This window comes from Pseudoliparis swirei, chromosome 12, assembly GCF_029220125.1.
Source record: "Pseudoliparis swirei isolate HS2019 ecotype Mariana Trench chromosome 12, NWPU_hadal_v1, whole genome shotgun sequence".
Taxonomy (NCBI): Eukaryota; Metazoa; Chordata; class Actinopteri; order Perciformes; family Liparidae; genus Pseudoliparis; species Pseudoliparis swirei.
Genome location: NC_079399.1, coordinates 19,104,743 through 19,120,204, shown reverse-complemented (window position 1 = coordinate 19,120,204; position 15,462 = coordinate 19,104,743). Strand labels below are relative to the sequence as shown.

At 40.5% G+C, this 15,462-nt stretch overlaps 1 protein-coding gene across 1 annotated transcript in view; it reads right to left on the bottom strand.

Moving 5' to 3' along the window:
* Positions 1-9,278, bottom strand: part of LOC130202546 (disheveled-associated activator of morphogenesis 1-like) — a 36,657-nt gene extending 27,379 nt beyond the window's left edge. The window contains exons 1-3 of the mRNA XM_056428187.1: positions 8,805-9,278; positions 3,201-3,418; positions 3,003-3,092 (exon numbers count right to left, since the gene is read on the bottom strand). Coding sequence (XP_056284162.1) covers positions 3,003-3,092; positions 3,201-3,386 — 276 coding nt within the window. The 5' untranslated portion in view covers positions 3,387-3,418; positions 8,805-9,278. The remainder of the gene's footprint in view (positions 1-3,002; positions 3,093-3,200; positions 3,419-8,804) is intronic.
* Positions 9,279-15,462: the final 6,184 nt, after the last annotated feature.

Here is a 15,462-nt window from a genome sequence, read left to right as displayed (position 1 = left end):
GTATTTAATTTAACAGACTATGAAGATTGAAATACTATAATACTAATGTGTAGGAGGTGACTCTTGTATGAAAGTGGTATATTTTAGTTTTTAAAATCTGCATAAAAATGTCTTTTGACTTTTAAATTGTATTGTTACAGAATGGGAAGAAAAAAATGAAAATTTAAAAGCGGCGGTGAATATTTATTATAGTCTCTGTATGCTTGTTTTTGTGTAGAATACAGACCCGGAGGAATCTTACGTGAAAGGAGTTGAACTGGGAATACTGCAGAGTGGGTGGAGCGGGGGTGTGGTTCAGGGAATGGTGTCTGATTGTCATCAGCTGGACTGATTGGTAATAAGATTGGTAATCAGTCCAGCTGATGACGATCTGTGTTGGTTATCTGAGTCTGTCTCCATAAAGGAGCTGGACAGACAGGAGAGGAGCGTGGAGAGCAGAGACACAGTCTGCTGTCGGAATAAACCTTATTACCGAATATCCCTTTGGCTACTTGTTGCTTATTGGTGCTTTAGGGGGGGGAACCTACTCGTGACGGCTACACACGTGTCACAACCATGTTCCAAAGCTTGTTTCAAGGCCTTGATTTTGGATTCACAAAACAGAATTTTTTCTTTTTTTTTCTTTATGCAGCCATTTTGATTTTTAAGGATGTTGACCCTCTGCTGTCTATGTTCAAGTGTTGACACCTGGAATTCATATAGTTAAGCAAACAAATGTTTAGTTATTGTTAATAAACATTTTGTGTTTGAAGAAGTTTGTTTTCTTTAACTGTTGACTTTTCCAAAGAAAACGGTGTACATTTTTAATTAATTTAAATGAAGGCAACATTGCAAAGAATGTTGAGTGTACTCAAATAATGGGCAGTGAAATTTAGTAACAAAACATTTTAAGTTAAAAGTAAGTTCTCTCAACAAAACATTTAAAGTTAAAAGTAAGTTCTCTCAACAAAACATTTTTCAACAAAAAATGTTAAGTGCTGTTGTATGTTTTTAATCTACAAGAACACACAATTTAAAGTTTCTCCAATTTAATATTTTAAGTGTTCTGAACTTAAGTACATGAGTAGATGTAACTATCAAATGCAATATTTTAAGTAGTGTTAACTTAAATTCATAAGTACGTCTGAATAGTAATGTTACGTTTGACAAACTTAAAATATCACTTTGAGTGAACTTCTTATCATAAGTTGACACAACACATTAGCCCTTAGTTGAGTGAACTCAAAAAGGCTTTGCCGCTGGTTGCCTCACTTTTTTAAGTTGACTCAACTTTTTTTTTTTTGTGTGTACTAGCTCTTCTTATCAAAATAGAGAACATGGAAATGTTTGGATTTATAATTTTAAGAATCAGGATTTGAAATTTACCCAGGATGGGGAACGATTCCACTCGTGATATATGTATATTTAGCCACACACTGGAATCATAGACTGTTGAAGGTGTGGACATCGTGGTGATTCGGGACATTGTTGCAGGTTTTTAAAGTTTAGATTTGAGTTGAAAGGCAGGAAGCATTTTGTCCATCCTACAAAAATGCTGAAAGACCATACGCCTTAATATTGAAATTCTCTATAAAATATACACTACCGTTCAAAAGTTTGGGGTCATCCAGACAATTTCGTGTCTTCCATGAAAACTCACTTTTATTTATCAAATGAATTGAAAATTGAATAGAAAATATAGTCAAGACATTGACAAGGTTAGAAATAATGATTAATATTTGAAGTATTAATTTTGTTCTTCAAACTTCAAGCTCAGTTGTATAGCTTATATCACCAGCATAACTGTTTTCAGCTGTGCTAACATAATTGCACAAGGGTTTTCTAATCAGATATTAGTCTTCTAAGGCGATTAGCAAACACAATGTACCATTAGAACACTGGAGTGATAGTTGATGGAAATGGGCCTCTATACACCTATGGAGATATTTCATTAGAAACCAGACGTTTCCACCTAGAATAGTCATTTACCACATGAACAATGTATAGTGTGTATTTTTGATTAATGTTATCTTTATTGAAAAAACAGTGCTTTTCTTTGAAAAATAAAGACATTTATAAGTGACCCCAAACTTTTGAACGGTAGTGTACATGTAAATGTGGTAAATGAATGAGCTGTAACATCTAAAAAAAGTTTGAGAATGCCAGCATCTCATGACTGTTAGGAACCGTATCTCAAGACACGCCCCCCATTGATCAGCACGTCTTCTTGAACCACGGCCACCAAGAGGACACATTTAGTAGTTACACTATAAGTAAGTCACTGAATGACGGAATGAGTAATGAAAGAATGTGGAAGTTACTCGCTAGGTGTCGCGGTCCCCTTTCCTCTTAAACTAAGATTATTTAGTAGCCGGGACATTCGTGGCTGTTCCATAGGAGACGTGGAGGCCTCAGTATGCCTCAAACTAAATATGTGTTGGATCAACTTCTGAAATGATTTGAGGTCGACAATTTTTAAAAACAATCTGCCGTTCTTCACGCAAACTCTTTGGAACAACCGAGAACAACAGCTCGAATGTCATCTTTGATGGACCGTCTGACACTGAACTGTGACCCCTATTGGTACGATTCATCCCTGCTCTCAACTCTAAAGATCAGGATTACTCCACTTGTTTTACTTAAACGGACACATAACAGGCAAGCCGTGTCCAGGCAACTCTGTGTATTATGGTATTTGTTTGAAATATATAAGCCAAAGTTATAATTTCCCGCGTGGCATACTTTTCATCATCGGGAGGTGAATGCTCGGCTCTCAGTGTCATACACTGAGATAATAATGTGCTTTAGTGAACGTAGTCAGCATGACGTCACCCGTTGATTTGTGTACTGCCGTTATGAAGCCTTGAGTTCTGCAATATCGGCGTCTTCATCTTGAGCTGTCCTTGTACGTCTCTAGAGTAGGCAAGGCTTTCGTGGTAGCAATCCTTATCCATGAAAAGCAGCTACCATAGCATTCACAATACATAAACTACCAACACAAGTAAGTTGGTAGTTGTACTTACCAATTTCTTACTACAGTAGAGCTGCCATTTTTTCTCTGCTGGCAAAGAAAACATAGCAGCTCTGTGCTCCCCTGAAAGGTCCAGTTCATCCTGGGAAAGAAGACAGAAGAATGACGAGGGAGAATGAGGAACATAAGAAGACAGCAGCTGAATGAATATGGATGTTTGAATGCATTCAGAAGAGGAACTGTGACTCACCACCAGCTCAGTGAACATGGAGTCCAGCTCCTGGATGGGGGGCATGGGCAGGTTGGGCTCCAGCATAGCTATGGCCTTGGTGTTGTCTTGGCAGTGGGTGATCTCTGGTTGGTCGCTCCCTTTGAAGCAGCAAGAAAACAGAGAGGACAGGCCCCGCTGCTCGGGCTGCTTCACCCGGGACGCCATAGTTACAGCTGGGGCTTCGCCAGAGGTACTGACTAGAGAGGGAAACCAAAAGTACCTATCAAATGATGAAGAGTGGTTACTGCTGCGCTGCACCGCGCACCATCTATGCTAGACAGTTCTAATACAGTTCACTTAGTAAAGTTAATTGGTTATTTCATTTGTACATATGTTCCTCCATGACACTAAAGGCAAAATCATTGTTTATTTTGATGTATACGTCCATTTTTTAAATGTGTATGTCTATTTGTTTGTCTATTTTACAGGGACTTTGTTTAAATACTGTATCTAATTCATATAACCTGATTCATACATGTTATTTGTAAATACATGGCCCAAATGGAAATTGTTATGGCTGTTGAGAGCGTTTATTGAGTGACAAAAAGAGATACTGAAAGAAGAATAGTTAGCTGCGTACATTCACACACTTTCCACAAGTGTCTACAAGAAATTACTCGTGAGTTATGAAAGAAGAAAAACAAAACCTGCTGAGTGCAATAATGCCTCCAACAAGAGTCCACAAGTGGTTCATGAGTTTAGCCTTGGTGCTCGAGGCCTTTTTGGTTTTGGTCACTCTTGTCACGCCCTCTTTTCTGCCAGTTGGCATGAACTTGGCCACAATAATTAACGAATTCTAACACTTCAACCTCATTCTGACAGTTTTGCCGAGTATGTTACTTTTGTGCAGATGTTTATGTCAGATGCTGAAATGTGTTGAAGTAACAAAACTGAAATAACAATGAAACAATTGTCCTTTCTAGCACAGCACACCTTAATGAGTGATCAGATGAAGTAACCATGACTCATCAACCTGTCTGGAACAGAATTGTACAACACACCTTGTTGAACCTAGCTTAACCTTCCTCACCATCATCACTCTTTTCTAGATCCATCATCCATATATTAGGTGGATCTCTCTGCTCTTGTCAATGATTCCAATCTTGTTCAACCAGGGAATGCTCATTAAAGATGGGCTCCCCCCGTCAGTCAGTGAAAGTTGTCTGCGATGTGAACGCTCACCCAGGTTGAAGGAGGTGTACGAGCGGCAGTTATGTGAAGCATGATAACTGGACAGACAGGGCAGGCAGAGACACCCTCAGTGAAAAGTGATGCTTAACCTGAGTAATGTCTGGAGTTTTTAATGCTTTTAAATAGAACAATAAAATGCCTAGAAACAGTTTCTTGCAGATTGTTGCCAGGTGGTCTGTAGAGATGAAGCATTACTTACAAAACACTGGAAGCAACTCATACATGGATGAAATGTCAAAGAAAACGCTTATTTAAATATTTCACATTATGTTAATATTTTATTTAGACACTGATTTTCCATCCACGTTTCCCTGTTTTCCCCCTAACATAGCTTTAGGGTTGTGAAAATAATTTGATACAACTTCCCCCGAAATTCATGAGGAGTCATTCCAGGTAATCCACTTTTACTTTACCTGAGACTCCCGAGACAGTTCCATATGTCACCACAAAATGATGGATTTCAAAGTAATACTCTGTTTCAGATGTATCCTTCATGTAGGGTATCTGGCTGTAACTTCCAGAAAAGGTTACACAGCACTAAATGTGCTTTCCTTTTCATCTCAGTCATTATCTTGTGTCCAGAGTCAACCTGTTCTCACTCCCACCTCGCACTTATGCTCCCTGTGGTGTCTTTAAGGGATGTCGGCTACAAGGCTTTCACCTTACTCCAATGTAAACCCATTAGACACTCAGAGGACAACTGAGGACTTTCAACAAGAAGACTGCTGTTCATGTCATGCGTAAGACCAAGTTCACGTAAACTTATTTTTCTGTAGTTTTGTTATAACTTACGGATTTTACGGCAGTTACGTAAAAGATATCTGTAAATACCCAATATATAACCCAAGCCATGATCTTTTCCTAAACCTAAGCAAGTGCTAAAAACAAAGTAATCCTATGATAGAAGTTTATTTAAAGAAATCTGATTTAAGAAATGGGAAACTGTCTTTATTTTGAAAAGACACGTAAGGAGCGGGAACTGTATCTTTCCTGTGAAGACAGATTTAATTTGAAAAGACACTGTGCATGTAACTGATATTCCAGTGATAGAAGAGGTATACAGAAAACACCATTAAAAACCTCTATTAAAAGTAATAGTTTTACAATTAATAGATTACGTTACCCTATATTCATGTTTTTGTGGACCATACCACATAATTTGTCAATATAAAGTTGATCATGCTAATGTATTAGCAAAGAAGCACCACTGACATCCATTTGGGGGGTGTTAGCATCCATAAGTTACACGGTTTGTTTTCCACCAGCCCCTGAAGGAAAATATCTCTGTTACCACTTTGTCTCTAAATGTGTCTGTCTGCTGTTTGCTGTCTGCTACCTTTCACTTTTTAAGATTAAAACCCATTGAAACCAAGAGAGCGATGAGACTGAACCAAAGGTTACAGAGCTGCACAACCAAAACAATGAGCAGAAAGACGCTATGAAGCATTTCAGTGTTGTAGCTGGTTGAAGTCCAGTAATGATAACTATTTAATTGTTTTACTTAGGGTTTGATAAAATAAACTTGAAACAACTCACTTTTTTTCTGTAGTTATTAGAATGTTCATCAGCAGATGGATGTTTCTGGGTTTTCATTAAAGTGACAAACCAGCGCTAGATTAAAAAAAATTATCCAACATAAAAAAACACAGCCCGGTGTTGTTGTCTCTTTTCCAATGAAAGCAGCGAGACAACAGCTGCAAACGCCGCTAAAGCTAGACCGAGAAAGTTGTCAAGTCGGCAACATTCAGACCCCGCCCCTTTTCGGGCCACTTTCCAGAGCCACTCCCTCAAAATGATCAATTTAAACAAAAAACATGGCTATTTATAGCACAGCTGTTACGCTAGCAGCTTGAGAAAATTTCCGGAGCGGTGAATACACACATCCAGGTAGTTCGTCCAATCATTACATCCAGGCCGAAGAAAATAGGGCGAGCATATTACAGTTCTCAGGAGGGCACATATACCAGAGTTTAGATTATTTGATATATTGATTGCTGTCAGGATGTAATGAGAATTTCAACAAACATATCAATAATGTTTATGAAGATGACCAACCCAAGATTTAAGCGTGTTCACTTGTTATCACGCGACCTTTGGTCTCGCCATAACAGCTGGTCCAGAGCTGTGGTTGAAAGTTCTAAAAAGAAGCTAGTACATCGACTAAATACAGAGAGTGACATCAATGGAAATATAAAGTACAAGTACTTGAAAAAAAAAAAGTTCAGCAAAATGAGGGAATGTATTAAGTTTCGCCACTGGATATTACTACAGCAGCTGCTTAACAGGAAAAAGCTCAGGAATCCCCACAGTCAGTAAAATATGTCCCCATGGAACCATAACATAAGAAGATACTGTATTTTTTCTGCATCATCAATCATTGCTGGACAGATTGAATCACTGACTGGCTGACGTCGCCACATACAATAAATACAGCCATAAATCAAAGCACTGAAAATCGGACTACTGAAGTCCATGCATGTGTTGTTAATAGCTGCCAGTGTTCACAGTCAGTGTCCTTGCCTCAGTTACGTAAATGTGTTCAAGCTTATCAATAGTTGCTGCAGGTCTCCAATCGCAATCAGCAACGTGTGTGTATATGGTTTTGTCATGTATAGATTGATGAAAGGGTTATTATGCACCCTGATGCTGAGTTTAACCAATCAGCCCTATGTTTGCCGCATTTAATCAATACATCATCGAACCCTTTAGGGAAAGTGCTTTCTCTCACCACACGGAGGTCAGAGGTCAGAGTTCGGTGTCTGTGACAGCAGTCCCTCCGGCTGGTGGGAGAGTCACTGTTTCACTCAAGGACAGTAAATGTTTGATAAGAGCTTGTCGTGCCGTGTTGACGCTACCAACACGTCCCCATCCAGCAGGAAACAGAAGCCGTGTGTCTCCTGATGAGCTCACCTCTAACCAGGTCTGTGGGACGCAATGCCTCTGTACTTTTATAAATAGTTAAATCCCATCAAAAGAGCACAACCAACAAGGAGTTAGTCTGTTTCTCGATTATTTCAGACTCCTCTGTGGCTCTCAGCTCCAAGCTCATTGGTTCCTACCGAAGCTATACATCTTTAAAAAACGATTCACAAATTTATAGTTTACAGGAACCAGACTGAGGTCGGTAATATGTGACACCAAGTGATTCTGGTGTCACGTATTTCACATTTTTTTCTCTCACATTTTTCGCATATTTCACAAAAGCTAAAACTGTGGAGGTAAGGTAAATAAAGAGGCTTTGGAAAGAATACTTGGATGGAGGGGGGAAATAAGATCATATTTGGGTCATGATCCCAAAATGGCGGCGGTTTGATAATAAATGCTACTTGTGGTTTTGGTTAGTCTGCTCAAAGAAAATCGGTCCAAATTTTGGTTAAATAAAACACTCCCCCTCCATCCCCCCAATGTGGGAGGTTCTCAGTCTTTTAGGCCCACTTCTATTGTCAACAAATTTCCACCTTCCCTATTAAATAAAATAAATAAATAAAGTTGAAAATACAATGGGATATATGTTTTCAGCCTTTGTCAGCTGTAATAACCACTATAAATATAGTGATTACCCTCACGTGTCACTGCCTGACATTGTGAATCTGTATTTCACTTATTTAGGGTCATATTTCGAAGACAATACTTTTTTAGTTTTTCCTTTCTTTTCCAGTTTGTGTCACTGCCTCCGAGGGAACGCTAGCTAGCTAACAGTGATACACTGGCGTGCAGATATTCAAACCAGACTGCTCGTTGAAACTATGCAATTTAATTTGACCTTTATTATTAATCCCTACATTTAGATATAAAAAATAATTAACCTTGTAAATGACCAAAAGATGTATCGTGAAACGTAATCCAACCCACAGTACAGTACATCTGCTACCCACAAGGCGGCGCTCTCAACCATTGGCATACTAGCAATAAGTGTGCACGTTTTTTGGAAATAATTATTGGAAATGTGAACTGTCCTTTTCATCTTTAAGCCTATTTCACAGCCATTGACACTTGTAAGGTCTGATATTTAAATCTCATGTATTGATTTCCCGTCCTCCTCTGCCTCTGATCTTGCCTTCGTCTTGCTGATGAACACTACTGGTAGAAGGTTGGTAGGAGGATTGATTTGAACTTAGATGTCAATGTTTTCATAAGACCGGCAGCCTTCTTGTACATTGTTCTCATATAGAACTACAATGTCCTGATTATGGGAGTAAAATGTGTTTTAAATGTTGCTCTTAACGTTGCCTAAATGGTTGGAATAAAGTTACAAATCTATTTTTGTGTAATGTCATTATTCAAATGAACGTTAACCTTAACGCTTATGCGGGAAAAATTGATGAACAAGAACATTTAAAAATGGTGCTTCACAGGACAAAGGTATGCAACCTCTGACCCTGGCTCTCTCACCTCTCTGACCACTCCTATGCGATGCGCTGAGATGCCATGTGTGTGAAACAGCGTCAGGCGTCAGATGAAGATCTGTAGCGGAGATGATTCACTCTGTCGTCAGCCCAGCTCAAACTCCACTGTCATTCCAACGTTGAATACTCTTGCATTTCCTCTCACAATTGATTTGACATGCTTCACATAATCCAGAAAAATTGAATGAGAGCTGAACGGCGACGGTGGCTTGAAGTTTCAACTCCTCCAACTACGAACAGAGGAACAAATCTGAAACGTAGATCCACCTGTGGTACTTTTAGCAGAACTGGAGGGGAGCTCCAGAGCCCGCTGTCAGCAAAAGTTTCTTTAATTGAAATAGTGTGTAACCACAAAATCCTCCAGACAGAGACGTCACCGAGAGGAGATTTAGACAGGGGTTTCCTCAAAAGGTCGTCAGAAACCATGCAGGGATCCTAAAGCAACACACATCCTCTTTCATTAGCTGCATCTTCCCAGACAGCACCTGCTCCTGGCTCTCGTGCTCTTCTTCCACCTCCTGTGTCCTGTTCATGTGAGACGATCAGTGTCCCTGTACGTCAGGCGGAATGTACTGACAGAGAAACTGACAGCTCTGCCTGTGAGAGTGTGCGGAGAGTTCAAAACACACACTACTGCATTCCTGGTGGAGCCAGTCACGCCCAGACCTCACCCACTGTGTGTGTGTGTGTGAGAGAGAGAGAGGTGGGACAGTGTCTGTGGTCATATCTGTGCAGTGTCTTGACATGTTTTATAATGAGAGACAAAATAATTAATAATCTTTCATAAGTGCGTTTGAAATCAGAACCTCGTCAGACAGCTTTTAAGAGCGTCGCTCCATTCAGAGCCCATGACTATCCTGTTCTCATCTATTGTTAGACCACATAATGACAATAACTCTGTCTCCATGACTATAGAGCGCTGCATGGATGGCTAATCAAGTAGTTAAGATCGAATAGGTGCCCTTAAATTATTACATTATTATGACATTATTGTTATGACCAACTTTTAAAAAAATACCGCTTCAATGTTTTATTAAGCGTTAACGCAATCGTCAGAAGTAAAAAGCTAATATAAGGGAACTCCACCACAGTCATGCGACTTCCACCACTAGACTGAAGGAGTCTGTGTGATGACGTTTTGTAGTCTTGTGTAGCCACTTGTTAGCATTCACTAAAAGTTGCTACATTGTTTTCAGCAAATGTGCTGAAAACAGTGTATGCTAATAGAGAAAGATCCTTGAATCTTGAAAGATGAAAAATGCGGAAATACTGTTTGACAAAAGTCAAGACGGAATGAATCCTATTATGTTAAGGCATCCAATTGGTGGATTCCTATGAGTACATTCCTATCAGGTATTTGGCGAGAGATGAATTGCTTTCCACAGTCAGATCAAGAATATGTTGCACTGTGACGAAGCCGCCTTCCAGCTCTGCGAAGCACACCCTGTTCAGAGGGCCATCCTAACCCGACTCTCCGCCTCCAAAAGTCTTCTCAAAGAACCAGACGTTTACCGCCATCCACTTCGTCACCAGCGCTGATTGACTGATTGAGATCCATTGTTTGAAACGACTTGCCTTTTTGACCAAGTCGTCATTGTGAATGACAACTGGTTCCCAATTGATGTAACTGGTTAAATAAAAGTAAAGTAAATAAACACAAAATGCTACTCAACAGTACGCCAAAACAAATTCCTTTGTGTTTCTCATTAATTAATATCAAAATATGGTGTAGAGATTGATTGTGTGTGTGTTAGGAAGCCAGGTGACATTCCAGCACAGTTGTCTAACATGCTGTTGCAGTGATGGGTGTGGTCCGTCTTAAACAACAGACTTGAAGGTATAACACTTCTTGTCATCATTCATACACTGTAAGCTACACCTGCCCATCAGCAGGAACTAACATTCAAACACTGTAGAACAGCTACGGGAGCAATTTGGGGTGAAGTGTCTTGTCCAAGGACACATGGACATGGGATAGCAGAGCTGGGGAATCGAACCACTGATCCTCTGATTAAGGGACGACCCTGCTCACCACTGAGCCACAGTCTGCTTCAGAACACCTGTACCCTGAGGGCAGCACATGAGGACTGGAATTATTGGATTTCTAGAGGAGACAGCACAATTCAATACAGCATGATGTTCATTGAGTAAATTATGGCCCATTTCGAGTCAAAGTGATCATAAAGTAGGCTATGCTATAGGGGCTAACTGTGATTGGCAGGGCGCTACCACGGCCTTGTCCGGTTTGAGAGTTGTTTTCATCTTATTGAGCGTTCAGTTGCGCTTTGCTTAACTTTCTTGTGTCAACTATGGATACAACATTTTTTTTAAAGAATGCATGGACCAAAATGCAGATCTCAAAACGGCAGTCCACGAACTGGTGTCACAGTGACTACATCCACTTCTTATCTACGGTTTATGCTAAGACCCTGCTGACTCCCCCTGAAGGACGCAACTGTAATTACAGCCCACTTTACTAGTGTTTGGGCCATGCACAAGCTCATATGGTCATGTTTCACTGTCCCTGTGCATTGCATGCTGCAACCTTCACATGTATCTTTGCAGGTCAGCTTTAACAAAGTCACCTGAGAGTACGTTATTAATGGTATTAGGAGTTAATTAATATAGCATTCAGAGAATTCCCTTGAGAAAGATTTCTATCGAGTCGGAGGCTTCGGTTTTTTAACGTGTTGGAAGGGATTTGTCCTTTTGGTTACAGGTATAAAACATGTGTCACGTTTCTACTGGCCACAAGAAGACTATTAGAATGGCTAACATTATGATGTATTTTAAAAGAGCCACACCTATTAGAGAATTGTCTTATTAAAGGTGCTAAATTCCATATTCAGAGCATTAATTAAGAAAGCCTCAAAAAACTATAAGATATAATGCAGGGATGTCTACCTTAGCAGAGAATGAAGTCGCCCACTGGTCTGGTCCCCCCTCAGGTAAACACTGCAGGCACTGTTAAGCACCGTTAGCAGGAGCAGCTGACTCAGCCGTACTTAAATATTTCCAATTTTTTGTACGACTTTATACTACTTCTACGCCATTGAGATTTAGAGTGCATTATACGAGATTGGGAGCATTTCGATTGCCTCTCGGCAACTCTTTAGATGGCGACGCCTGAGTCGACTCTAACAGTGCAAACTAAGGCAACAGTGTGTTTACTGGAGGGGGAACAGGAGGGTGGGCGCTACTCTTACACTAGAGGGAGAGGACTTCCTTCTCTGCTTAGGTAGACGTCACCCTACAATATCTTTACATAGATAATAGTTGTTTTCTCCTACCTTGATGCTCTATCCTATAAACCAGCAGTCCACAACCACCAGGCCTCTCTTAGATCTCCCGTTCTGGTTGCGTTTGTCTTCAAATTGCTCAGCAGGGTGACAATCTTCAAAGACCGGTGACCTTTAGGGTTCAGTCTAGGTCGGATGTGAACTGATGAAACAGCTTTCATGACACAGGACAGCAGATGCCCACTCCTTTCCTCCTTACCTCCAAACCTGCAGATCAGTTATTATATTATTTAGTATTCTGAAACCCACTTAATCATCCCGTCTTGGTTTCATTTGTATTCGTAGACATGGCTTTGAGTAATTCACCATTCTCACAGCAGAATGTTGATGCCAATATTTTTATTCAGATGTACCAATGCTGCGGCTTGTTGGTATGTTCTAGCTGGCTGCTCAACCTTAAAACTTAATTTTGTATCACAAGTGTCCTACTCTGCATCTGGAATAAAATGTATTTGGCTCTCTCTTCAAATGCTATGCTGGCGTTCACTCACGTTCAGTATGGGATATTGAACAAATCTTTGAACTGGATCTTCAAGCTGAAGTAAGTTTTACAAATATTAACAATCATAATAAACTAAATAATGTCATGCCTAATAAGTAAAACAAACTATAATTCTACAACAGGCTAACAGACAGACATCATGAGAATGCAACAATTACACTTACCTAAACGATACTATGGGCAGCTTTTAAAAAAGACCCAAATGACTTATCATAGGCAGTTTCTGGTCTACAATGTCCGAGGTTAAGGTTTGGTTAGATTCAAGCAACTGAAAGCACTGGTCACACAAACATTAAAAACAGCAAGTGTTTCAGAGAAAAATCCATTAATTTCAATGGACTTGCCGCATTAAGTGGACCGTAGTATCGCAGCAGAATCCTCCCTGGTCGGCAGGAAAGATGTTGGCACAAACGCACAAAGCCACTCGGTTAAGTTGGTGGGGTTCAGGCAACAAAAGGACTTGGTAAAAGGTCAGAAATAGGATCATGGATTGTTTTTAAAATAATACCGTAACAATGTACGGCAACCTAACGCAAAAAAATAAATCAATGTGTTGACTTTTTGGTTTCACAGGGAACACGGACTGTATACTTAGTTTGTGTGACTCAGTGGAAGTACTCGTTTCACCATGTTACTCCTATTACGCGTAAGTGGAATGGCCTTGGAAACCGCTGTATGCCCTGGTGTATATTTGGAGGGATTTTCTCCTATCAACCGTGACCAATTATTTTCAACGGTTTCTACTTCGAACACGTCTACCTGTCTCTTGGACCCCATCCCGACGAGGCTGCTTAAAGACGTTTTGCCTTTAATTGGCGGCTCTCTATTAGATATTATCAATGTGTCTCTGCTAACAGGCCACGTACCACACTCCTTCAAGGTGGCTGTTATTAAACCTCTCCTGAAGAAGCCCACTCTGGATCCAGAGGTATTGGCTAACTACAGACCGATCTCTAACCTCCCCTTCCTCTCCAAGATCCTTGAGAAAGTGGTCGCAAATCAGTTGTGCGACTTTCTACATCATAATAGTTTATTTGAGAAATTTCAATCAGGATTTAGAAAACACCACAGCACCGAGACGGCACTGGTGAAAATTACAAATGACCTCTTAATGGCAGCAGATAAAGGACTCCTCTCTGTCCTGGTCTTGTTAGACCTTAGTGCTGCATTCGACACCATTGACCATGACATCCTGTTACAGAGACTGGAGCAGTCGATTGGCATTTCAGGCACGGCACTAATTTGGTTTAAATCCTATTTATCAGATCGATCTCAGTTTGTATTTGTAAACGATGACGCCTCGATAACCACCAACGTTAATCACGGAGTTCCACAAGGTTCTGTGCTTGGACCAATTTTATTTACCTTATACATGCTTCCTTTGGGCAATATTATCAGGAAACACTCCATAAACTTTCATTGTTATGCAGATGACACTCAACTATATTTATCGATAAAACCAGAGAGCAACCAACTCTGTAAAATTCAAGCATGTCTTAAAGACATAAAAACATGGATGACCTGCAACTTCTTGATGTTAAACTCAGACAAAACCGAAGTAATTTTAATCGGCCCTGAGCACCTCAGAGATCAATTATCTGGTGATGTGGATTCTGTAGACGGCATTGCCCTGGCATCCAACACCACTGTAAAGAATCTTGGCGTTATCTTTGATCGGGACTTGTCCTTTAACTCCCACGTAAAGCAAATCTCAAGGACTGCATTCTTTCATCTACGTAATATTTCAAAAATCAGGCACATCTTGTCTCAAAAGATGCAGAAAAATTGGTTCACGTTCGTTACTTCGAGACTGGATTACTGCAACTCCTTATTAGCAGGCTGCTCTAATAAATCTCTTAGGTCCCTCCAGTTGATCCAGAATGCTGCAGCTCGTGTTCTCACTAAAACTAAGAAAAGAGATCACATCACTCCTGCACTAGCTGCTCTGCACTGGCTCCCAGTAAAATCAAGAATCACTTTTAAAATTCTTCTCTTAACCTACAAAGCCTTGATTGGTGATGCTCCATCATATCTTAAGGAGCTTGTCGTACCATATTGCCCCACTAGAGAGCTACGCTCACTAAATGCGGGACTACTTGTAGTTCCTAGAGTCTTAAAAAGTAGAATGGGAGCCAGAGCCTTTAGTTATCAAGCTCCTCTTTTATGGAACCAGCTTCCAATTTCAGTCCGGGAGGCAGACACAGTCACCTCGTTTAAGAGTAGACTTAAGACCTTCCTCTTTGACAGAGCTTATAGTTAGGGCTGAATCAGGTTTGCCCTGGTCCAGCCCCTTGATATGCTGCTATAGGCTTATAGCTGCCGGGGGACGTTTTAGGATGCACTGAGTACCTATCTCCTCTTTTTCTCTCCTTAAGGATGAATTTTCATCTCTCAATCACACGTTACTAACTCTGCTTTCTTCCCGGAAGTCCTTTTGACTTTACGTCTCATGGGGTCATCGGACCCTATGAGACGGCATAGATCCTATCTGCCTGATGGATCGTCTGGGTCGTGGAATTCCTGCTCATGACTACGCCACTGTCCTGTTGAGACTCCGCCCACTCCTCCTCCCCACCGCCATCTGCCTGATGGATCGTGGAGGTCTCCATCGTGGAATATGCCTACTATGAACTATTCATACACTCTGTCATATTCATTGAATGTATTTTAACTCTAAATCTGTCCTTCTGTACACATTACATCTATTGCATCTGTCCATCCTAGGAGAGGGATCCTCCTCTGTTGCTCTCCTGCAGGTTTCTTCCCTTTTTTTCCCCCCTGAAGGGTTATTTGGGAGTTTTTCCTGGTCCGATGTGAGGTTTTGGGGCAGGGATGTCTATGTG